This window comes from Emydura macquarii, unplaced genomic scaffold (assembly GCF_026122565.2).
Source record: "Emydura macquarii macquarii isolate MOO-44397 ecotype Brisbane River unplaced genomic scaffold, CSIRO-AGI_Emac_v2 contig_2699, whole genome shotgun sequence".
NCBI classification, from domain to species: domain Eukaryota; kingdom Metazoa; phylum Chordata; order Testudines; family Chelidae; genus Emydura; species Emydura macquarii.
This window is the reverse complement of record NW_027132836.1, coordinates 2,516,329-2,540,861: the sequence shown is the minus strand read 5'-3', so window position 1 is coordinate 2,540,861 and position 24,533 is coordinate 2,516,329. Positions and strand designations below refer to the sequence as shown.

General features: G+C 39.6%; 1 protein-coding gene across 2 annotated transcripts in view; it reads left to right on the top strand.

Moving 5' to 3' along the window:
• Positions 1–24,533, top strand: part of GOSR1 (golgi SNAP receptor complex member 1) — a 57,914-nt gene that overhangs the window by 27,831 nt on the left and 5,550 nt on the right. For both annotated transcript variants that reach the window (XM_067565879.1, XM_067565878.1), the window contains exons 7-8: positions 7,883–7,912; positions 24,201–24,283. In XM_067565879.1, coding sequence (XP_067421980.1) covers positions 7,883–7,912; positions 24,201–24,283 — 113 coding nt within the window. The remainder of the gene's footprint in view (positions 1–7,882; positions 7,913–24,200; positions 24,284–24,533) is intronic.

The window sequence follows — 24,533 nt, the reverse complement described above, 5'->3', positions numbered from 1 at the left end:
GGTGTCTGCTCTCAATCTTCTTGAAACTGTCTGGCTACCAAGTGTTAAATTCCACAATACAGTGATTGGCAGAAACAAGAGTCGATAAATGGGGTGTTCAATCAATCTTTCTGTATATTAATTTGGAGCATATCTGTGTAATATCTTAATGTTAGTGTCCCATGTGCCTCCAGGGTATTTGTACAGGTCTTCATGCTTTGAGAATTGCAGACACTCTACACTTTTTCATTATGCCTATGAAAAAGTAAAGTTTGAAAACTGTTACACTCAGCCTTTTTATCTTTAAGAATTTGTTTTAATTAACATATGAAGCAAAACCTGCAAGTTTGCAGTTTGCTCACATATTTGTACCTCTATCCATCTGCTCTCAAAATAGTTTCAGTATTGTCCCTGAAAAAAATCATTTCATCTCAAGTCCTTACCTTGTTGACTGATTACTTCTTTTCACATTTTGTCATTTATATTGGTGGCGGAGACCTGAGATTTATGTTTTGTAGTCAAATCTATCCCCCTACTTCTCCCTAGTTTTCATATGCTTTTCACATACCTCAAGCTGCTGCTTCCACCAGTACCTTGCTAGAGACACAGCAAGGAGTTTCCTGTTATTTGCATGGGGCTCTCTTTATGGTATTTCCTTTTATGGACAGTAGCATTACAAAGGTGGGAACTCCTATTTTAATTTCATTTTTAGTTTCCTTTTTGGTGGACAAGGCATTCTGTTCACTTCCACAGAATAAAATGTATTCCAATTTTCATTTCCTCCTTAAAATCTTAAAAAGTTAAGTGAGCTGAGTTCTGTTTTTTCTTACTGCTCAAAAGATCAGAGATGTTTGATCTTTGCTTTTGATCAGTCAGAGCTTTTTTCTTTAGTGTCTCCACTTGTTTCCTTCAAAATGATTGAATGGCTGGCTATGCAAGTCCATGCGCACTTTTTCCTGGTCAGTGTGTTTGTAATCGGAAATGCATTTGTAATATGAACATTCCTTGATGCTTCTGGTTGCTTAGCTTGGTGATCCAGGGCTGTGAATATAGAAATGACCTAACGCCAGCAGTTTGGTGGAATCCAGGTTGGCAATTAACCTTCCAGTTGGGGGAATGTGGTGGAGTGGGCACCCCACACCAGCCCTGCTAAGGTTAACAAGGGCCTGAGTGGCCAGTTAGGACATGTGGCATCACCTGAGAGGGAGGGTCAGGGTTCACTGAGAGTGAAGCCCAGCTGGGGAAGTGCTAGGCCAGCCCTGTAAAGCCAAGAGGCTGAATGAAAGGGTTGCAGGGGAAGGAGTCTGCAGTCATTGACTGAAAGGAGGGAGGTCGTCAGGACAAGGAGAAAGCTCAGGGGGAGAGTATGCATTGGGATCCTGCCCTGGAGTAAAGAGTCTGACACAAGGCTAGGAGGGGTGAAATAGCCATGGGGGGTAGAATGGTAAACCCAGGAGCAGGAAAGAGAAGATCGGGAAGGTAGGAAGGAGCCCAGGGAAACTGCAACAAGGATGGGGACTGAGGACCTGTATTGCTGGTAGAGGGTCTCTGGGCTGGAAGCCGGCAGAGTGGGCAGGCCCGAGTGCCCCTGCCAGTCACTGATCTAGTGGTGCACAGCCCAATCTGAGGCTGGCCAGTCTGGAGATGGCATTTGGACAGTGATGCTGTTGAACTTGGTAACCTTGGAAGGGGTGGAGCACATGGTGACCTAGTTGGAGAGCCAAGTTACTGGAAGAAAGACTTTCGCAGCGTGAGCAATGAGTAGCAAGGGGGCATCCAGTGCATTGAGGGCTGCATTCCCAGACCTAGCTGCCAGGAGGCACACCTGCAGTGAATATTGACTCCAGTATAGGGAGAAACAAAGTGACACTATTAGCTTTATAAATGAGGTCCAACTAGAAAAAGAGAGGTAAATAAAGAGTCAGTAAATGCTGTGTTAGCCAGTTAACTGTGTGTTTTCTCATCTATATTAACATGATTCTTACTGGTGAGAAATAGGATCTTGAAGTTTATACTTGAAGCATCTAATTGTCTCTCAGGGGTTAAAGTACCCTCCTTAGCCCTCTTTCATAAAAGGACTTTGGTGTGAGTGCAAATTAACTGTCTTGCTCACACTGAAATAACTTTGCTCCCTGTCAGGTAAACCCACTGGGTGAAATCCTGGTCCTCGTTATGTCAATGACAAAATTCTCATTGACTTGAATAGGACAAGGATTTTTCCCACTCTTTTGAGTTGTGAGGTGGCAATCTGCATCAGTGATTGAATTCACTGGTATGTAGCTGGTGAACCTGACTTGGGAGGCAGGATATTTGGTGGTTGCAAATTTTGTATTGTGAGCAGGTTTCTTCCCCTATTTCTTCTCCCCCTCACCCCCAGCTTTCTCTTGTTTCACTTGATCTATTGATTGAGTTAATTTATCTGTCTGTATATGTAGATGACAAACTGGAATATCTTTCCTTTTGTTACAGTATTTGCACAAAGACCTGATTATTTCATATGCATGATTGCTACAGTTGGATTTATGCCATTTGCAATAATATTTGACTGTTTCAGCATCTTTTCATCATTCCTTTCATAGGTATTTTTAAATGACTTTGTCAAAACTCCCCCTGGGTTGACAGGTGAAAATTCCTGGCATATTGAAACAAATGGCAAATCAGAGTACTACTGCCCTGAACAATCGTTGCTTGCTCAGATATTCACAGGATAATGTCCACCAGATTTGCAGTTTTCATTTGGAAAACGGAACAGCAAAGTCATGATATTTTATAAGGAGTCCATTTGTCTATACTTGGAGCCTGTCAGTTAAGCAGGAAAATTAACTACCTCTTACCTATGTTAGCTACTAATTACTCAGTAATAACAATAAATATGAACCTATTTTCTTTTTCTTGACATTACATACTTTTCATATTCTATACCACTTATTAAAGTATGTATAATTTGTTTTTTCTCCTGTCGCATAGATTATAAATGTCCTTCCATCTTTAGATCAAATTTTAACAAAATTAAATTAATAGTAAAGTACAGTGAATATTGATCAGATATTTTCTGTTCCTTTAACACTTGCTTGTACGAAAAAACTCCTCTGCACACAGGATTCTGAATTTCCTCACAAGCAAGTAATGTCTGAATAGAATTAGACAAGCCGCCTGGAGAGATTTAATGTCCTTTGGTATCTGTGAATGTTTAAAATACTTCAATTAAACATTTCAGTTAAAATAACTCATGATTTTGAGTTAGAGTTGGCAAAGTACAACATTTTGTTCCGCCATGTTTTATTTATGGACTTTGAATTACTGAAGTCACCTGAAATCAAACTCTGAAGAACTTTTGCACAAGTCAGCATATGCCTAGAATCTCTCCATGCTACAAGTGCAGGTGTTTGGTCACTATGCTCAATTCTCTGTTTTCACATTTTAATTTCTGAGCAGGATGAAGTGTAGGTAATTTTATTTTAAAAAGTAAACTTATCATTTTAAAACAATGTAAATCAAGCTTCCTTGTTTTCACATCCTTGCAGTAGAAATTGTTAACATAAAACATTCTTCTGAGATGCAGCAAATGTTCAGGAAGAGTCAAGTTAATTCAGTGGGTTGAAGCATTAGCCATCCTCTCCTTTTGGGTGGAATTCCAGGAAGTGTAGTCACACAGTAATACCAGCTTGTGAAAGTAACATGTTAAATGTAGAAGTGTGGTCTAGTAGTTACAGCTTCAGGACTCTGGATTCTTTTCCTGACTCCATGTATGTATTGGATGACCGTGGGCGAATCACACAACCTCCCCGTTTCTTGATATAGCCAGCTGTGAAACGAATGGACTAATGCTCACTCTTGGGTGAGTGTGGAGATCAATGTTTTCCGTGCACTTGGATGAAGGAAATCATGTGAATACATATTATTGTTAGTCATTAGAACAGACTTTCCATGATCTGACGTGCTCAAGTTTGACTCTTAAAAAGAAATATTAAACTTCTCACTTTAAGATTTCTAATGCATTGCTCTTGTCTATAAACTACTGCTACCTCTTTACAGGGTCATGGGCAAAATTTCAGAAAAAATGTCTTTAAGCCACAAAAGCAGCTGAGTAACAGTGTCTGTAAACTGCATTACTGTATGTCCTAGTTCACTTTCTATTGAGTTTTGTAGTGTTCACATACTGCAGGTTGGTGACTGGAGTGTGCTTTTGAAAGTACTGTCAAATCTGTTCAGTTTCGCAGTTAGAGGCAGTCAAAGGAAGGAGTGACCTTCAAAAACTGAGAAGAAGATTATATTGAAGTAGTCGTGTGCTGTAGATTTACACAAATTCCCAGCTTCAAGGATATTTACATAAGAATATAGAGGTCTTCATCATCTAGTATAAGAACACTAAGACTAGTCTGCTCTGTCCTACACAAGTTAGTCTTACTTGCCTGTGCTTCATTCATTCTGAAGAGACTTTCACCTGCCTCTCTGATACCTTTGGAACAAATGAAAATGATTGCCATTTATAAAAATCAAGAATTGCTGCATTTTTCTCATTTTGGTTCAGATGGCAGTAACATTTTTTGTGGTGGCTTTGTCTTCTAATCCACCTGAATGGTATAAGTGGTTGTATGGCTGTGTTAGCACAGGTTATCCACCTCTGCCAATCTTCACTGCAGAAGTCGCTTTATTTTGGAGTTGAAGTTATTTTTGTGTATGTGGCTAGTTTGTGAAGAGATTTGGGATGTAAGGTGCTGTAGAAATAAAATAACCATCCACCTATTACTTGATTCATTCACTGTTTGTGACCAAAGTGACTTCAGAGTCGGCTGCACTCTGTTATGACAGCATTAGATTCATCCAGCTGGAAGAAGACCTAATCAGAAAAGAGATTCTGTTTATACACATTTTGGTAATCCGAGATAATGGGAATGGAAATACAGACACACACGACTTCGTTTTGAATAGTTACATATTTTTGTAGTAAACTTATTGCCTTAAAAATACCTTTTCACTCCAAAGCACAGTCTGTCAAAACTCCTATGCATTGAACTTAACTGGGCTTATGATCTGTCAGCATTTTGAATCTGGCTGTGTGTTTAACCATATTTTATTAAAACCAAATATTGCAGCTGATGAGTAATCAGTTCTGTATGGTGACACTGGTGGTTAATCTGCTGCACAGATTGTGGAACTGAAGCTTTTAAATGTGATACTTTGGTATTTAATCTTCTGATTAAATAATAAACCTGACTAAATAGTGCTTGCTTTTTAAGGTAGAGAAAGTAGTGAGTGCTTCCACTGCGAAGTGACAAGCCATCACTTCATGCCCTGAAAACCTTTTCTTTTAGGAAGACTAAGGGAGAGTATGTCAGTCACTTCGGTCTCTAGGTGAACAATTTCAGCTAGTCTGGTTCTTCCAGCCCACAGAAAGGGAAGTGTTCTGTCTCATCACTTGGGTTTACAAAGAGCTGCTTCATTCTATAAAGTATTTTGTGACACATGTATTGCTAGACTAGTTTTTAATAACATCTGTTTTCTTGTAGTTTTTTATTATTTCAGTCTGACCTAACCAAACATACAAATAAATGAGCATGTCACCCCACTGAAGGTACTTTTTGAGTCCAAATAGTCATAAATGTACACTGTGTCCAATTAACAGTTTGTACTATATACACTTCACAAACTTTACCTGCAATGTTGTTTTCATTTTTAATGTACAAAACCTCAGAAATGGTACACGGTTGTGCTTTCGCTCTGTTATTCTCTGTTATCCAGTCTCTTTATTTCCTGTAGATCAGAATAATTTTGGGTCATCCACACAATCCACTATTGGAGTTAGAGGAGATATCAGGGTTTTAAAGGAACACTCTCAAACTGGTGATGTGCCATTGAGAAATGGAGATTTTTCTTTCCTTCTTATCTCCTGCAGTGATCAGCAGGTGCCCTGACACTTGGTATTTGACTACTTTTATGTAGTCTCCATAACTACAGTATTTGGCTCTCTGCAGACTGACTACTGGCCGTGTGAAGAAGCAGGTTTTTTAGATTGTTCTAATTGATTTGCCACTGATTTGAGTGACTTTGCTTTAGGGACTGAGGAGACCAATCCACTTTTATTACATCCTTTACAATCTTGAGTGTCTCAGTTGAACCCCCTCTATTTTTTCAGGATGAATATACCTGGTTGGCTTCAGTCTGTCTCCATGTTTTCATAATATTAACCCAAGCCATGGACTACACTGAAAATAGCAACTTGTTTGTTTTCACTCCTTAACACGGACAAATCAGGACATCTTATATTGGGTGCTCCCGAGAGAGAGAGAGAGAGAGAATGTGTGTATACACACACTGCACAAGTTGCTATGTTGTAGTGATCAGTTGCTATGACCAGTGTGATGGGGCGTACATGTGTGGGTTTTTGGTAAAGTTTCAAATTGGGCATTATTGCAAAGAGGAAGCAGAACTCAGCTGTGCTTTCAGATGGCTCATGGAAACTTATTTGCTTAAACTAATTGAGGAAAAAACTGAGTCCTGAAAGTAAGTGGGAGCAAAAATAATGGAAGGTGAATATAGCAGTATCCCTTTAACCTCTCAGAATCCTTTTACTGTGGCAGCAGTAGATTTGGCTTTATGACGTTAGGACTGTATATTGTTGTTAATAAAACTTCATTCTGTCAGATTAACTTCCATGCCAGATTCAAGTAGCAAACACTTCACTGTCTCATCATCTCTTTTAAGGTTCATGTCATTCTGTGGGATAAACATTGTGTAAGATGAAGGCAAGTAAATTGTTAAACAACGATGTATAGAGCACAGATGAAGAAATGTGCTAAGTCCTACAGCACATATATGAACATACTGTCTTGATTTATGGAGGGGGTGGAATTTTTTGTTTGTGCTAATTCATGCTGGTCAGGGAGATATTTTTTTCTCTTTTCACACTCCTAATCAGATGGTGAGTATTTGTTGACTTAATTGTGCATTTTAAAAAATGCATGTACTGGACTAGATTTTCTTACATTTAGAAATACAGGAGCATGACCTGATGACCGATACTGAGGTGCTGCGATGATGAAGATGAGTGTGGAATAAAAACCTACATGTATTGCACTGCTACATTAAAGTTTTACCTGCTTTATTACTAGACGCTTCTATTTTCAGTGTTTTATAACTTGGCTGTAAAATATGGCTCTGAAAAGAAACTGGGTGTTTACAATAATCTGAGTTACAGAAGAAACACAATTGTTTGAATATTCCAGGCATTTTGTTTGTACTCTAGCCTCACATGACTTGTATGTTTAAATTAAATGTTCTTCTCCATGGCGTTGTCTCCATAGAGCCCTGTGTGGGCTTCATATTCCTAGGGATGTAACAGTGGAACTTCTTGACTAACAGTTGTCAGTGAGGTGGCACATGGGCGGTTCTCAAGTTCTACGTTCCATAGTTGGAGGATATAAATATTCCAGCCCTTCTGGCCAGCTCTTGCTCTGAGTGCCAGCCAGAGCAGTCTCAGAAATAGTGTGTCCCATTTTCCCATCATGAAGTGCACATGCTATTCAGCAAAAGGTTCCAGAACAGTTTTTGTAGATTTAGTTAAAGGGAATTCCATTTCAGCTATTATGTTTGATCATGCTGACAACTTTTATTGTAATAGGTCCCTTTGGGCCTTACCCAGGATTCGAGATAGTGGAGAGGATGAGGTTGTATTTTCACCAAAGAACACACATGTTCAATATGTTTCCTGTAAGGGTTTCACTTGTGTTTTCTGCTAAGACGTTCATTATACAGGCCAAGTCTTCACTTTAGTACCCCCTAATAATTCACCACAAGGGCTAACTGGTAACGGCTTATAGTTTGAAAAACATTGCTTTTATTGATCTAAAATATTTAGTGCTTGTTACTTTTTTTTAAACATAGTTTTCTTTTTTGCTTCCAGCTCTGATCGGCTGATAGAAGAAACAATAAGGTAGGAATGGATTTACTGATTTTTTATTATCTTTTATAGAATCAGTATTCGCTTTGGATGCTGTTCAATGTAATCAGTTATTTCATGTATACAACATCCATACTGAACCTAAGTCTCATACAGTATATTGCAAATAAAATTAGCTCTGTTTGATTGCAGCCACACATTCTAGAGCAATGCAGTGCTGTCATTGAAAATGTTTGGCCTGTTTTAATTTAGCAATTTAGACTTATATGCAAAAATATTTTATCCACACTAATTATTAAAATATGGCATGCAATTTAGTGTAGCAGTGCTCAGGCAGGCTAAAGAATTCAGAACTATTTTGGGAGTCTGAAGTATCTCCCTGGCATTAAAGGAACTAGCGCTACATAGTTTCTCTAAGCCACATTCACTGTCCTAGCATTGCAATCCATGTCAGAGAGGAGGCTTTTACAAGCAAACACCTGGGTGATTATTACCATTGTGTGGTTGGTCGCTTATTTATTTCTAAGTACTTGAAATCCTACCATCTTTCACTGGATTGGAAATTTTAATGTCAGATTTCTGGAGCATCATACTCTGCATTATAAATTACTTTTCTCTTACATGCCCTTTCCAGTCTGCCATCTAGGATTTTGCAAACAAAAAATTCAGAGTTCTTGAAATACCATCTAAAACTTATGACTTATCTTATAAAATAAATGCGGAAGGGAAGGTTTCATTTCAGATAATGCATGTAATGGGATAAGTGATCAACAATGGAAATAAGAGGTGCAGCTAGATTTGAAGTGTGTCCCTTAAGGGCTGGCTAGCTAGCTGAATGAAGTACAGTTTGCTCAGTACAATTAGTGTAGTGGGGGAATGTGTTGAAGCACAGTAATGTACTGTGAGGTACATCAGGCTAACAGAACCCATTAGAGTGCTCAGCACTGTGGTATGTATAAAGATGGATATTTGTTTCCATGAGCACCTCTCGCTGGATTCAACATCTTGAACGTCTGAAGACACCTGCAAAATGAGGCACCATTTCTGTTAATATTCGTTTGTTCTAAACTGGCTTTCCTGATTAAAACCCCATTTTATTGCCTTGCTCAAAACAACTTTTGCTAAGAAGCATTTATATGCTGACTCTCTCCCTATCCTGTGAAAACTAAGCATCAACTCCACATTTCTTGTAGTCTTCTCCCTACTATCAGCTAGCTAGAGGACTAAAAGGCCTGAGATTCTTGAAGTCTGATCTTCTGCAAAGTGGCGTAATATTTTATCAATTGTCACCCACCTACTCTCTGGGTTGTGTTTCAGTATCTATAGGGAGATTTACAATGACTACTTGTGATGCAATATTGCCTACAGTATATTGACTGAATGGTTGGGTTCTGAGCTCTTTGCTTTTACGTAGTGTGAGTGTGATTTTTGCGTTAACAGATGAAGTTTGCCTCTGAGAATCTGGATTCCTGAGCTCATCAATGTACAATTCATTAGTTCTAAAGAGGAGGCTGGCTCCCTATCCCATTTTGTGCCATGCGGCTTCTCCGTTGTATCTTATGGAAATCTGGTTTGTTTGGTAACCACAAGCAGCAGCTACCAGGCTATTAATTTAATTTGTATTGCTTTGTTTCAGGTATTGTAACACAGTTCAGGCTCTGCTTAAAGCCAGAATGGATTTTCTGTTTTGCCCTTTTCCTTCTCCAGTAGTTGCAAACAGTCGGGTATGACATTAATTGGTAGTAACACCCGCTGCATCTTAAGGGAATTTACCAGTTAGAAAATCATCCAGCTCTTAATTAGAGCATTGTCCATTGCTACCCAATTAAAACACATGAATGCTGATTCCGTGCGTGGCTGAGATGTAATTAGCTTATCTGGCTACAAATGCTTTTCTGTCTTCAAGGGTTGCATCTGTTGTAGTTCATTGTTTGGATGTAACTCAGAAAGCTGCAAAACCATTGCTAATCATTTTTTAAAAGGTTTGTTATTAAGCAGCCAACATAGCAATATTGGAAAGTGCCTTTTGTGATCGTGGGCGCCTTTGTTGATGACCTCAGGCCTGTTACCAGTAGGCAGATGGCTGCATTACCAAACCCACCAACACAGCTAGCACTAACTGTCCCCCTGGTTGGCACTCTCCACAGAGAAGTTAAGGAGTGAATAGGCTCAGAGAGTGAATTCCTCTGTATGGTCTCTCCACAGGAATGGGGGGGTGAGGTAGGTCTGTGTCTTTGCTCTGCTGCTGCTTATGTACTGTGGCTAATGGAGGGATAGCTTCCTCAAGGCTGTCAGTCTGGACATTTCAGAAACTCTCCATTCATTTTTACAAAATTGTTAAAAGGTCTTATGTGACGCAAGGTTTTCTAAAGCAGCATATTTCTGCCCAGAGGTGTGTGGGATGTGATGCCTTGCATGGCAGTTCTTTTGGGGGCAGTGTTCACTTGTCTTGGGCAGATTTAAACATAAACATCTGTCTATATTTAAACATGTATTTAGTGTTCTCAGATTTTCTTTTCCACTTTCAATCTGTCATTTTCTCAAAATAGGAAACAATTGATTTTTCTTGTTTACTAGTGGTTGTAGTTTTCATTCAACATACGTCATTTTTGAAACATTTTGTAGAGTGTTGCTTCGAACCATACATCAGACTGCAAGCTCTGTCCAACTCTGATTAGTAGCAAGTTCAGTAGATACCTTTAATTTAGTATTTGTTAGGATTTTGCAAAAAGCCCCTCAGTCCCAGTGGTGATAGTCAATACAGTGTATTTAGTTTGGGGAGAAATTGCCTTCTGTCTAGAAATGTAGCGACTTATTGATGGGAGAAAATGAAAGAAAGTATTCTCCCTGCCCTCTAAGCAGCCCATCCCTCAGCTCTAAACGGCCTTTAACTTCCCGTCAGGGAATAGATCTGTTCCACCTGTCCCTTTTTCTGTGATTTGCATCAGAGTTCACTAAATATAGTTCAGCATTCTTTTTAGCTTGGGCAGCAGCTCCAAGAGCATCATGTGGCGTCACCCGCTTCTAGGACTTTCACAAGTAAATCGCTGGAAATGACCAAACTTTTTTCCCTATTGAACTATTTATGCTTAATCATTACTTATATTTATCTAGGTTTGAAAAGCTCTGATTGTCAAAATTGTTTTATGCGGGACTAATTTGTGGTGTCTGTGTCCCCGAACACAGAGCTGTCCCGATTGTCTCTATCAGTTTTACAAAAACAAGCGTGTTTAGTAAATCTTGGCAAACTTGGCATATGAATGAGACACAAACGATGCAATTTACTGTATAGCGAAACAATCTCTGCACTAAGGAACTTTTCTACAGCATGGCCACGGCGTGCAATTTTATTGTGAGTAACATGCTGTTTGGTACCTGCTGAGGAATTCACAGTGAAAAGCTCTGACTGTCACGCAACTTTTAGAAGCAAAACTGAAAAAGAAAGAGGCAGTACAGTGGTCTATATTCCAGGGAAGATGCATTAAACTGCACATCCACAGACCATGAGTTCTACTCCTCCAACTGGCAGCTGTTAATATTTCTGAACCTTTTGCAACACTTATCAACCAAGGAAGGTAACTTGCATTCACCATTTCACACAAACAGTAACTGGGAGCTTGCACAAGATCACATCAGGGAGAACCCAGTTCTCTGATATAACAGGGCTAAAGCTCATCCACGTTGCCTGCAATCTTTCCAAAGGAACATGGTTAATTAGATTTTTCTGTAATCTGCGCTAATTAAGTGTGGCTCTTTCACTCTGCAGCTCAATCACATTCAAAGATTTATAACCTGGTACTGCTTTCATGCTAGGAGATATGGTTCTTTAGCTCAAGTGATCGAGAATCATGCATTCTCATCCATAGGTCCCAAGTTCACTGCCCATAGATGACACAAACAAGGGCATTGTTGCTTTGACTATGGTGTCTGTAACCACTGAACGACAATCTGTTCTTAAAGCCAAGAATGGAAGTCAATAATCATGATGCCCAGCATTCCACTGCAGGGGAATTAAAAAATCGGGAAACTGACCAAAAATACGATTTAATCTGTTTATAAAAATATAATGATTTTTGGGACGTTTTTGAACTTTTGGGGTTGGCAATACTCCACCTACATTACATTTTGACTTCATTGCAGAATTTGACAGATGACAAGAGATCCTATTTGAGTTTTAGCTTCAGTAATAAGAGGCACGATGGGAAATTGTTGGCAAAATCTTTTGGGGGGGGTTGGGGGGGGGGGACAGGTGTTCCTTTAAATTTCATCCTTGTTTGCTCTAGTTGGAAAGTTCATCTTTAAAAATCAATGCAAGATGGCAAACAAAATGTACTGGAAAGAGTAACCTACCCAGAATTATGTCAGTAGTTTAAAACTAGAGTTTAAAAGACATCTTCCTGCAAAACAGCCTAGACCTCTGCCTCCATCAAGTATTTTATCATAAAGTTAAATGTAGCAAGTGAGAGGATCTGGGTTGTATAGCAGATAAGGAAGCAGAAGTTCGAATAGAACATCAACTATTTGTTTTTAAAAGCATGTCTTGATACTTTGGTGCTTTGTTTTAGCATCACATCAGTATAGATTTGTCTGCAGCGTCAAATGATTGAGCAAGAAGTAGGCATTTTGGTATGTTTCACACAGCAACAAAAGTCCTACATATATGGCTGGCAAAAAAAAAAAGCAGCTTAAAATTCAGTAAAAACAGTTGCTTCTCATTGGAGCTGCATTAAATTGTAGCTCTACATGTGAGTTAGACTTCATTTGGATGCATTAATTGCTGGAAACAAATTTTGTTTATATCTATAGTACCTTTCATTCCAAAAGAAACCAAAGCGACATACAAATTATATACATGGATTGTGTGTCCCATCTCTGAGGAGAAATGTCAATTACTTTGTGCATTGTGTCTCTACACAACAGTTAAGGAAACATTATGATCTAACTGATACTGTCGTGGGAACATTGGTAAGCAGAATATAGTTACATGAACAGGAATCTGGAATGCCCCTCCACTTGTGAAAAGTTGTAAGGGTTCTTGATGACTTGGTGGACAAGACCTTGGTTTAGAGTCTCATCCAAAAACACAGTGCCCCCTAATGCAATGCTGGGGCTTGGCTTTAGTACAGACTGAGAGGGAAGAATACATCTGTTAAATCACCATTGTTGAGGGTCTACGTACAACCTGCACTAGGATTTTGGTTCACAGAGTTTAGCATTCAAGGCCAGAACAGACCACCAGATCATCTAGTCTGACCTCCTGTAATCACAGGCCACTAACAGCATCTAGCATCTGCGCACTAAACCCAACAACCAACATTAGACCAAAGTATTACAGCCCTCAGGAGACTAAACTGTTATGTAGCCCGGGCAGAGAACAGGAGGGACTGAGATGTATCAGTGCCTGAGGCCCCTGCAGTTGCAGGGAGTTGATTAGGTGAGAGATACCCAGGTAATCCCAGCAAGTGATCCATACTCCCTGAGGCAGAGGAAGGCGAAAGCTCTCCACGGTCACTGCCAATCTGACCTGGGGGGGGCTCCTTCCTGATCCCACATATGGTGATCAGTTAGACCCTGAGCATATGAGCAAGAACCATATGAGAGAGAGAATGCTTTGTGCCACCCCAAGCACTGACCCGCCTTGTCCAGGGTCCCATCTCCAGTCGTGGCCATCTCTGATGGCCTGCATGCAATACCTGAATATGTGGGGAGGGCGGAATCCCTCCCAGACCCTTGCAGATGAGTAACGAGCTTTAGGAACGTAAGACGTAAACTAAAAGGAATCTCCAGTGTTGTTGTGCCCTACCCCCCCTCTCCCAATCACAAGCAACCCCATCATACAAATCCCACTCGTAAATTTGTCCAGCTTTCTTAAAACTAAGTGGTTTGCCCCCACAGCTCCTATTAGGAGGCTGTTCCAAAACCTCCTTCCTCTGATGGTTAGAAATCTTCTAATTTCTAGCCTCCTCTCATAAAGATAAGCCCCTCAATTTCCCTGATCATCCTAGTAACTCTTCTCTGCATCTGTTCCAGTTTGTATTTATCTTCTGAACATGGCTGACCTGAATTGCACACAGTATTCCAGATGAGGTCTTATCAGTGCCTTGTTCAATGGCATTAATACTTCTCTCTCTCCACTGGCAATGCCTTGCTTGATACATCCTAGGAGCGCATTTGCCTTTTTCACAGTCACATCACATTAGTGGCTTATCATCCTGTGATCAACCAACACTCCCAGCTCACTCTCCTCCTCTGTTGCTTCCAACTGATGAGCCCTCAATTAGTAGCAGAAATTCTTATTAGACTCAAAGTGCATGACCTTACACTCTGAATTTCTGTTACTCCAGTCTTCAGCTTCATCCAGCACTGTTAGCACAATCTAATGCAGTACTGTGAATGGTTTATGCCATTTTCCTAATGAAATGTTAAATCAAGGTCAACATCTGCTCTGTGAATCACATGGCACTGGTGCAGATACTAACAGCTGCACTTGTGCTGTTTGAACATATTATAATAGAAAACAAAAATATGCAAAGAATTATTTGTTTGGATCCAAGTTCTTCACACTTTGTGCACATTTGTTTAGTGTGTGTGGATAAACAAATGGGCTTGTTTGCCAGGTAGTTTTTTAGCAGTGAACTAGCTGTTCAAGAATTGTCAGTTATGTATTTTAAAGCTAAATTAAATAAAGAAAGAGACCAATAATGAAGGATCAAACAGTTATGAAATCTAAGTAAAAATATTCTTAACATATTTGTTTGATCTCCCTACTCCTTCCTCTTGTATTCCAAATTACTGTATAAGGATTTACAGTGGGAGTGTTGGCCTGAGTGCAATGGCATGGGGAGGGGGAGGGGGTAGTGGTGCAGTAAGTAGGAGGGATTAAAGAGTTTTTAAAATATTGTTGCTGCTTTAACTGTTGGTATATGAGCTAGCAGAAAGGAATCACTACTAGTAAATGCTAATCAAGGATGAGCAAGGAACTGTGAGCCCATCAGTTCTGCCAGCCACTCAGTTACCAGGAAAGGCCAACTCCAGATGTGTATTCAACCTTGAGGATATGTCATGAGCTGAGCTTGCTGTTGCTTCTACAACGTGTTGCTGAAAAAAGTTTTACACTTTTTGAACAATGGTTTTGTAGGTTGAATTGACGGAGACTCTTCCACTGATAAACAGAACAAAGATTCTACTGACCTGTGTGATATTGAAGGGGCCTATATCTGGTTTCTTCTAAAATTTTCAGAGAAGCATTGAATTACTCTTTATATAGAGTCACAGATAATGTGCATGGCTCTTTACAAGCATAAGAGACGTGGTTCTTGCCCTGAGGAACTTGACAGTCTAAACAAGACTGACAGTGTGTAAGACACTGTGATTAGGTTTGGAAGGATTAGAATTTTACTGGTAAACATTGAGTTCAAGAACATACAAACCAGGACAGATATTTCCATTGATAAGAATCAAAAGGCAAAGTAAGAAAAGTGCTGCATGAGAACTGTACGTTTATTTTGTATGTGTTGGCATGTGATGTTGATAATTTGTGTTTTAACAGTTATAAAGCTTTTAACTTTTTGAACCTCAACATTTACCACAATTAAATAGTCTGACCTCCTCCATCTCTGCAGTTATGAACATTGGTTAAATTGAAAAATGCTTATGCCATAATTTTGCACAACCATGAAAATTTAAATCTATAAAAGCCTAAAAAAAGCTTTAAAATAAACCAATATTATCCATCTAAATCATACAAATAAAAATCAAATTCTGCTAAGCCTAATTATGATGTGGTATGGGGAGGGCAACTGGGAAGGAACAGGATAACAAAACAAGGTAAGAAATGAACAAGAGGAACTAGGAAGAAGAAAAGCAATGATTAATTGCTATCGTGGGTTTGTCGTGTCTTCGTTGTTTTGTGTAATAAATAGACTTCGGTCAGATGTAGGAGTAGCCTTAGAGAGCACATGAGCAGAAATTAGTGGTTGGAAATAAACCAAAAACATGTGAGGGAATAGGGGAGGGGAAACCACATAGATTGAGAATGTTCAGTGTTCAGGGACAACTCACAACTGTGTTTAGGGGCTGGCTGCTCACAACTCCTATTGAAATTAATGGGCGTTGCATGGCTAAATTCTTTCATTGGCTTTGAAACTCTCAACTGATGGTCTCTATGTCCACCATGGGGCCAGGACTGGGACTGTTCCATGTGTAGAAAGTGGCATTTAAACGTATTAGTAACAGGGAGAAATGACAGGACAATCACACAGTGTATTTTGTTTTAAAATGAGTGTAATTAAACTAGATCATTTGATTTCAGCAACGCTGAATTGGATACTCCCACTGGAATGAGTGTGGGCACCACCTGTAATGGTGTCCAGGAGATGCCAGTTTCATGTTTTCAGTGGTTTACATTTGGAGTTAAATTACATATTTCATGTATTTTAAAATGTTGTCATCAGAGTAGGTGAAACTGTTGAAATGTAAAGCATTTGAGACCTTTATGATGATGATTTATTATTTGCATTCCAGTACAAAGGCCTAACAAATCCAACCAGGGTCATGGCTTCATGCTGGAGGTGCACAAACATAGGATAGAAGATAGTCCCTGCCCTAAAGAGCTGACAAGACCGACAGATATAAACAGATCACAAATAAGCAATTTGTCTGAAGTTACAGTACCTTTTCTCCTTACTTTCCACTTGCATAACTTCCTCACCTACCTTCAGCTCTATGCAGCCACCAGTCATTCATGTTCACAACCTTTATTCATCCTAAGTGACCTCCTTCCACCCTGTCTATCCCTTAGGAAAACACTGTTTCACTCGAGTGGTGTGAATTTTCAAACCTGCCAAGTGTCTGAAGGTATGTTCCCAGCCACTTCCATCCCTCCTGAAGGGGAGGGGGCTTTAGCGTTGCACCCAATGAGGAGGGGGCAGTGGGTTAGGGGGCTTGGGGTTTTGTCTGGGTGTATGCATACATGCAGTGGGTCTTAGGCTGCTGATTACAATGCATCCCTCCAGTAACAGGACTATCAACCTAAGGTTCCATCTGTTCTGAAACAGTCTTTAAGACTGGTTCTGCCAAACCCCTTCCTGGTAACAGAGTTTTGCTGGACTATGTAGCAAGAAGAAAATTTCTGAGTGCTGTTAGAATGTAGGTTTAAAAACAGTTTCCATCTAAGAGCCCTTTTACAATATATGTGCGTGAGCACATCTTTGTTGAAGTAGAGTAGTATTTGTGGGCTTCTCAGAAGTGAATCTTCAGTGTATTTAACATTAGCACTTGGCTTGGAGACTTGCACTTGACACATCAAATTATGATGCCATCATGGATTATTCATATTTAGACACTAAAGCATGCAACTCATAAGAAACCAAGGAGGGTTTAAAAGTGGAAAATAACATTCAAAACCATAAAACTCATCTGTCACTATGCAGTTAAATCTATTTCAAGAGAAAGGCTGAGGAGCAGGGCTTCCAGCAGAGACTAGGGGTGTGAAATCTCGGTTCTCCCAGAACTCGGATGACTAGAGTATTCTAGAAGAAACTTACTAGCTGTTTCCTCCTTATGTTCCTGTGACCGGTGGAGGACAACTAAGTAACTCCTATGTGACTGCAAGTATGTGCGCAATACAACATTTTAAATGTTCCCTCAATAAAATTCAGTTTCTCTAAAAAGAAAAAGAAGTTAGTTTCTGTCTGTAGAAATTGCCATACCAGATCGGACTAAACATCCATGTTGTGTAGTAGTCATTTTCTGACAGTGGCCAGTACCAGATGCTTCAGAGGAAGGTGCAGGAAACTCTCGTGGGCAAGTACTAAATAACCAGCCCATAAAGCGAAGTTTCTTCCTTACCTCAATCAGCTAGAGGCTGACTTTTGTCCCGAATCATGAGGACCTATATTTCAAGATTTTAAAAAAAGTTAAAATGGAGTTCAAGTCAAGAGTACAGATCTGTAACAAGGATAAAAAAACATTATAGGGAGAATAATTATCCCAAAATGAATCATTGCAAATCCAGTAAATTCAGAGTTAAGATGATGATTAATATATTTGGATTTCTTTTAAGCTATGGAAATGCTCTCAAAGAACTTATCTCTGCCCTATAGTGATGATATGCAATACTGTACAATTATGCTAAGGAATTTTAGTATTTGTGATTCAGATTAGATACAACTATTTTTAAAGGCACAGTAGTTTTCATTTTATTCCCCTTTTGTAGTTTGTCAGTACAGGCAGTTAGGTACTCTCAAGATGGCACACATGCTTAATTTCATAAAGGACATAGGTTCTCATTGATTTTAGCTCAAGAACATAACCTTTTATTTGTGCTATATCTTTTATGAGACAGGATGACCAGAGCAGAACTCACTACTCCAGGTGGGGGTGCACCATCAGTTTGTATAAAGGCATAATATGATTTCAGTGTAACTTTTGCATCACGTTCTTCATGCATCCAAACGTTTTGTTTGCATGTTTGAGTGTAACTTACGCATGATACATTACTTGTTACAGTTTGAAAATAATCCAACACTGGCTGTTCTGGCTATACAATCAGATTTTACCTCATGAAAGCCAAATCACCAACTGGTGATGTTTCATTAAGAAAACTTTAAGAACCTGTGCTCTCTTTGTTAAGAAGCTGGATCCCCAGAGGGTTATCTTGTTTCATTTTAATAATCTTTGGACTTGCATCTAAGAATACTGTGTGTTGTACAAAGGGTAAGAGCTTAGTTACATTAACTCACATTTTACACATTCACAATATGCATGAAGGACAAACAAATGCTTTGTTGTTGAATTCTCATTTTCCCAACCCCTACCCCCACCCTCTCCTGGTAGTTGGAATCCCTTTTAACTATTCAGCAATATTTGGGTACATAACATTATGCCCCTTAAACTGCAACTTTAAAATTTGGATCACCCCAAATTTTTTTCATGAGCATATTTCAGTAGAAGTTGCCTAGGTGTCCTGTATTTGGTGAAAATTCTAAATTCCGATTCTGCGAACTTTTAAGTTATTAGCATTTGATTCCTTCACTTATAAAGCAGGCTACTTCTCTCATCAAATGTTAAAACATGAAATTGTCCATCCCATAATAAGGTCTCATAATTATTTCCCACGGGCACCCTGTAGATAGCTAAGGAGCACTCTCTTTATCCTGGCAGCCATCTCCTCTTCCATGCGTTGAAGGCAGCTTTAACGAATCATTAGATGTGTTGTAAGAAAATACATAGCTTCATGCAAAAAGAGGATTTGCTGCTGCATGAGGATTTCATCAGAACAATTAACTATGAAACCAGTGCATATGTATGAAGCTGAAATTCCTAGGTAAAATTTCCCATGTGCAGTAGTAAAATCCTGCAGTTACCTAGTTATACACCACCCAGTCATCCAAAATTCCCTGAAAGCTTTTCTCATAACTGATTACTTTTCTGGAGTCTTCCGTTCATGTTATAACCTGACAACACTGGGAAGGAAAAACTTTTGTACTTAGTTACAAATTGTATATAAATCGTCTTACAAATAAATGACTATTATTTGCCATATAGTACTGCCTGACGTCTATCAGATTTTTTTTTACAAACTTCTTTAGCGTTGAACAATAACTTACTGCTGCTATTTGCTACTCAGTTGTTGATCCCCGTTGAGAATTTTTGTTAATTCCTTCTGTTTAACACCCTTTCACCACATTCTTATGTAGTATTGGGATCAAGACCTGATTGCTTGTTTCTCTTCCCTTCCACGTTAATTTTAGACTTGAAAGGGATATCCACTGTAAAGAAGAATCATTCTCTTTCACTGAGCTAAGTTAGTTGAGGTACCCATGGAAACAAACAAATTTGCCATGTGGTGTGTGTGCTGTTGTTCACAGAGAGAGAGAGTCCTAGCTCAGTTTTCTTTGTGTGACCTCCCTCTGCTCTTCCTGTGGACATGAAGGACATTAGTTAACTGACTCAGACAAGCTCTTCATAAACAAGCTTTGGTAAGATTGATGATGACAGCTTTTTTGACAGATAACATTAATTTTGTCCCCTTTGCCTCAGAATACCTTGCATTTATGCAGCTCCTATTATTTCAAAGCACTTTGCAAACTATATAGGAATCACGTCAACCGCTTCTGCGGGTGACATAGGGTAGATGTTGTTAGCACACACCAATGCCATAGAACATTTGAAGACAGAAAATCAAGAGTGTCACGTCCTATTGGAACTCCTGGTAGGCAGAATGTAGTTACCCCAATTTAAATATGAGCAGGATGTTGGGGTTAATCTTCACTTTTATATAAAATGACTTTGGAAAGTTGAATGGTGGACAGAATCTTGGTTTTACATCTCATTTGAGAGATGGCTCCTCCATCAAGGTATTGCCAGCTATCACAATCCTGAGGCTTTCATTCAGTAGAGATTTGGAGGAAGTGTTCTGCCTATAAAGCTGCCAATACCACTTCTTTTCAGTAGCAACTTGCTTTGTCTTCCGTCCAAGGGCTAAAGCCATTCTGGCCTTTCTTAGCTTATAAGATCTGACGAGATCATAAGTCAGATCACTGCAAATCCCTACTGCCTCTCCAGGTAGCCAGCAATTTTGTTTTGGCTTTATGCTGATCTGGCATGAAAATGTTTTTTTAAAAAATGCTGAAGATGATTGACAAAAGCAAAATAGTTCACTGGAGACAGGAATTGCTTCAAGGCTTTTGTTAGTTCTATGCTGATAACTTCCAGTTCTCTTAAAGAATTTTTTAAACTTTGAAGTGGATATTGAATGTTAGTCTGCTCTTATGTAGTTGTTAGTTAGCAATATGAGTTTGATACAAATGCTTTCGCTAAACCGTTTGTACATATCGATGATTCATCAGCTCCCAATTTACCAGTAAGCTTTCAACTTGATCCTAGTGCTAATGGAACTCTAAAGTGAAATAATTTATTGATCTGCTCTGTCAATACATATTATTCAGAAGAATTCACTGTAAGAGCTTTGGGGGAGGGAGGCAAACATCCTCCATAAAGACACACAAGATGATCCCATTGATGTTGTCCCTTTTACCTCATGTTCCTCCAAACGCTGCTGTTGGGTTGATTCACTTTGTTCATCTTTCCACCTTCCCAATGCTCTCATAACAATACTATTAATAGTAGTGTTCTGTTCTACTCTTACAGCACTGTAGATGAGCATGACACCTTACAAACTCTCAGGTAGGACTTGAGTATGGACAAAAACCAAAATAAAAGATGAGGCATGAGAGCTGAAAAAGAGTTTCCTAAGAGATCAGTGATAGCAGTGCAGATTTTTTTTAAAGTAGGGGATGGAGGATGCATGGCACGTGATAGAGAGGGTGAAGTTACGAGCATAAACGGCTTCTTGGAGTGGAAAAGTTAGAGTAGAAAGTGGAAGAAGCCAAAAGGAGTGTGCTGCTACAGGGAGGTATTTTAGGACCTTTTTCCTCTAGTGAAATACAAGTGAGTTTTGGTATTGACTCTTTGCTACAGCTCTCCAAAGCAACTCTTGGACTCAGCCATTTTCTGTCCATCTTCCCAGCTTCTTTGCTACTGCTCATTATAATGTCACAGAGGAGCAGCAAAGCACGTCTTGTGCTATAGGATGATCCAGAAGTGTTTGTCCCACGGTGACGGTCTTCTTTAGAGGGCCTTTATTGTTCCCTCACTAAATATTCTGGTTTCAGGTTCCCATAAAATTTGTCACGTTTAAGGACATCAAGAAAGGCTCGTTTGCACTTGAAAAGCATCCTGGTGTAACCATTTTAGTTGGAAGTATGATTATTTTTCACCAAAATAGTGTTATGGGTGCAATTCTTAGTATGGGTGCAGTTACATCAGTATAAAGGTGCTATATATTGATCAAGCTTTTCCCCTTTCTGTATGGGAATATGCTATAACAGTATAAGCACTTTTATACTGGTATAGCTGCATCCACACCAGAAGGATTGAATGGCTTTAATTCTATAGTTGTAACTAATATCTGTATAGTGATAGTAGTATGAGTTTTATGTGTAGATAAGCCCCAGGTCCTAACTCCTTTTCGTTATAAAACTGCTCTTGAAAACAAGCATTTCATGTGTTAAAGGTTCTGTCCACACAGCATTTTGGAATCCTTGTGAGCAAGCCTCCCAGCTCAGCTCAGCAGGGTCGCACTAGCCCTCTAAAAATAGCTGCCTGGACAGCATCTGGAAGTTTCAGCTTGGGCCGGAGCTCAGGCTCTGAAGCCCACCCGCTCCCTAAGCTGCAGAGCCCAGGTCTCAGCCCAAGCAGCAACTTCAAAGTGCTGTCTACAAAGCTATTTTTAGCACGCTAGTGTGAACCCCACTAACCCCCGACTCTCGACCCGGTGTGCAGGCTCACTCCCGGGGCTCCGAGTGCTGCATAGACATAACCAAAGAGGTTTGTTAAAATAGGGTCAGTTACAACCAATGTTGTGGTTATCCACAAAATGCAACGGGACCTGGAAATGAGAGTCCGGGTTTTATCTCTAGTGCATGCCTGACTCTTCCTACTATCTGTCGTTAGAAACCACGTTCAAAGAATTAGCAGGGATGGCAGTTTTGTATAAAGACATGTCGAGGGTCAGGAACTTAAAAATATTGTGAAAAGGTTGGGGCTCTGCCTCTATCTTCAGCGAGAGAGAGAGAGAGACAGCTTTCTCTAACAATGTGTGTTTTCCCCCCTCTGAGAAGGGAAGCGTTAATCTTCTTGTTCTCCTGTTGCCCTGTATTATGCTGTAATTCTTGTAAAGTATTTAGTCTTTTGCTCCTCCAAAACAAAATTCGTCAGACAATCTAAACCTTAACGTGTAGTAGGCCCATTTGATTTTTAAACCTTTACACTCCTCATGTGGGTTCAGACAACAGAAATGTAGAGGTTACACCCTCAGCTGTTATCCAGTCATATTGTTCTATATGGTGTATGCTCTGTGCACTCTTGAAACACTCACCAGACAGGGAGACTGGTATTTCTCTAGTTCTCTTGTCCTTTTCTCTTCTCTGGTCTTTATTAAACACGCTAGCTCTCCACGAGTCTCAGCTCTCACATCTTTTGATCCCCCCAGGTGTAACCGAGGTTAAAGGCGTGTCTTGGGAAAGCTATCCCATTCAGGTCAGCTAAATAAAATTTGAGCTGCGGTTGTAAATAATAGGCTGCCCATTCACTTTCCGTTTGATCTACTTGTCCTATAACAGAGTAGAAACCAAATTTTCAAAAGCTTTTTGAAATGTATTGTCAGCTTCTTTCATTGCCTGATTCTTTCCAGTGTTGTTTATCGTTGAGGGGGAAGGCGGTGTGCCTGAGTTTTCCAGAATGAATGACATTTTAAATAGAAACATGTCATTTTGCTCTGAAAATTTATTTTAGTATCACCTCGACCCTACTCTTGTATTTGTGTAAAATGCAATACATAGCTGCTGCATCTAGTGCTAAAACAGCATTGTGTGAATAAGAATGATGTGACGTGGCTCCTGGGTAAGAGTTCTCAGCAAGGACAAGTGTTTTAAATGTATTTGGTCATGTGATGGAAATAAATTGGGTGTTTTCGGATACTCTTATGTGGCATCTCATTCAACTCCAACTGATGAGGAAACCAGTCCATTCTAACTCATTAGTAGAAGATAAAGTAGTACAGGAGTGAGTGAACAAGCTTAGCCCAGCTGATGAGCCTTCGTTGCCAACTTGCCAGGAGCCTGAGGACTGCATCTACCTTGCATTAAATGGAATAGAGTGCAGCACTGTCATAGAATATAGACACTGTAGCGACTACGGATGCCCGCTTTACACACTATCCTTGTAGCGCTCCATTTTCTGTGTTTGACCTTAGGCTACACTTTGATCATCTCTCAGTGAGAAAGTTGACCTTTCCAGGTTGCTCTGCTTCTTTTCATTAGGCTTGAACTCTCATTTACTCAGTTATTTTTATATCCATCACACCATGGTGTATCAGACGACTTTCAGGTGTTATCCTGAGTGAAACAAACATGTTGGCTCCCCATGGTTCAACCAAACTGCTGATTCTAGGATCTCTGCCATAAGAATGTTTCTAATGTTGTTTCATCTTTGTTTTATTTTATTTTATTTTGTTTGTTCTAATAATCTGCACTATTACGAAAGTTGCACGCTTTTGCCTACTAGTAGTTTATTAAAAGTTAAAGTGGCGAAAGGCTAATCGTTGAAGATTAGTGGAGAAAATACGATCTCTGGAGGGTAGCTACATCCCATTCATCACCCTCTCAAGGAGCATTGCACACCTTGCTTTTCCGTTGTTTCAGCTTGCAGGGTATTTTTAGTACCAGCGATTTGATCCATTCTTTTTTTCCTCCTCCAGCATTGCCATGGCAACAAAAGAAAATATGACTTCGCAGAGAGGGATGTTGAAGTCAATACAAAGCAAAATGAACACCTTGGCCAGTATCCTTTCTGAAAGAACTGTGCTGTGAGTGCCTTCAAGAAGAAGCTATTTCAAGACAATTCTGCAAACTTGGGATCAGCGTATTTTAACAGGCAATGGCAATATAACAATTTTTATATGTCTACTGAGTGAAAAATTGCATTATGCCTGTCCTACTGCATCAATAAGATACCTTGCTCTGATTAACAGCGTGGTAAACTTAGTTGCTGGGTTTTTTAAATGCAACTTTGAATACTGCATATAAGCCAA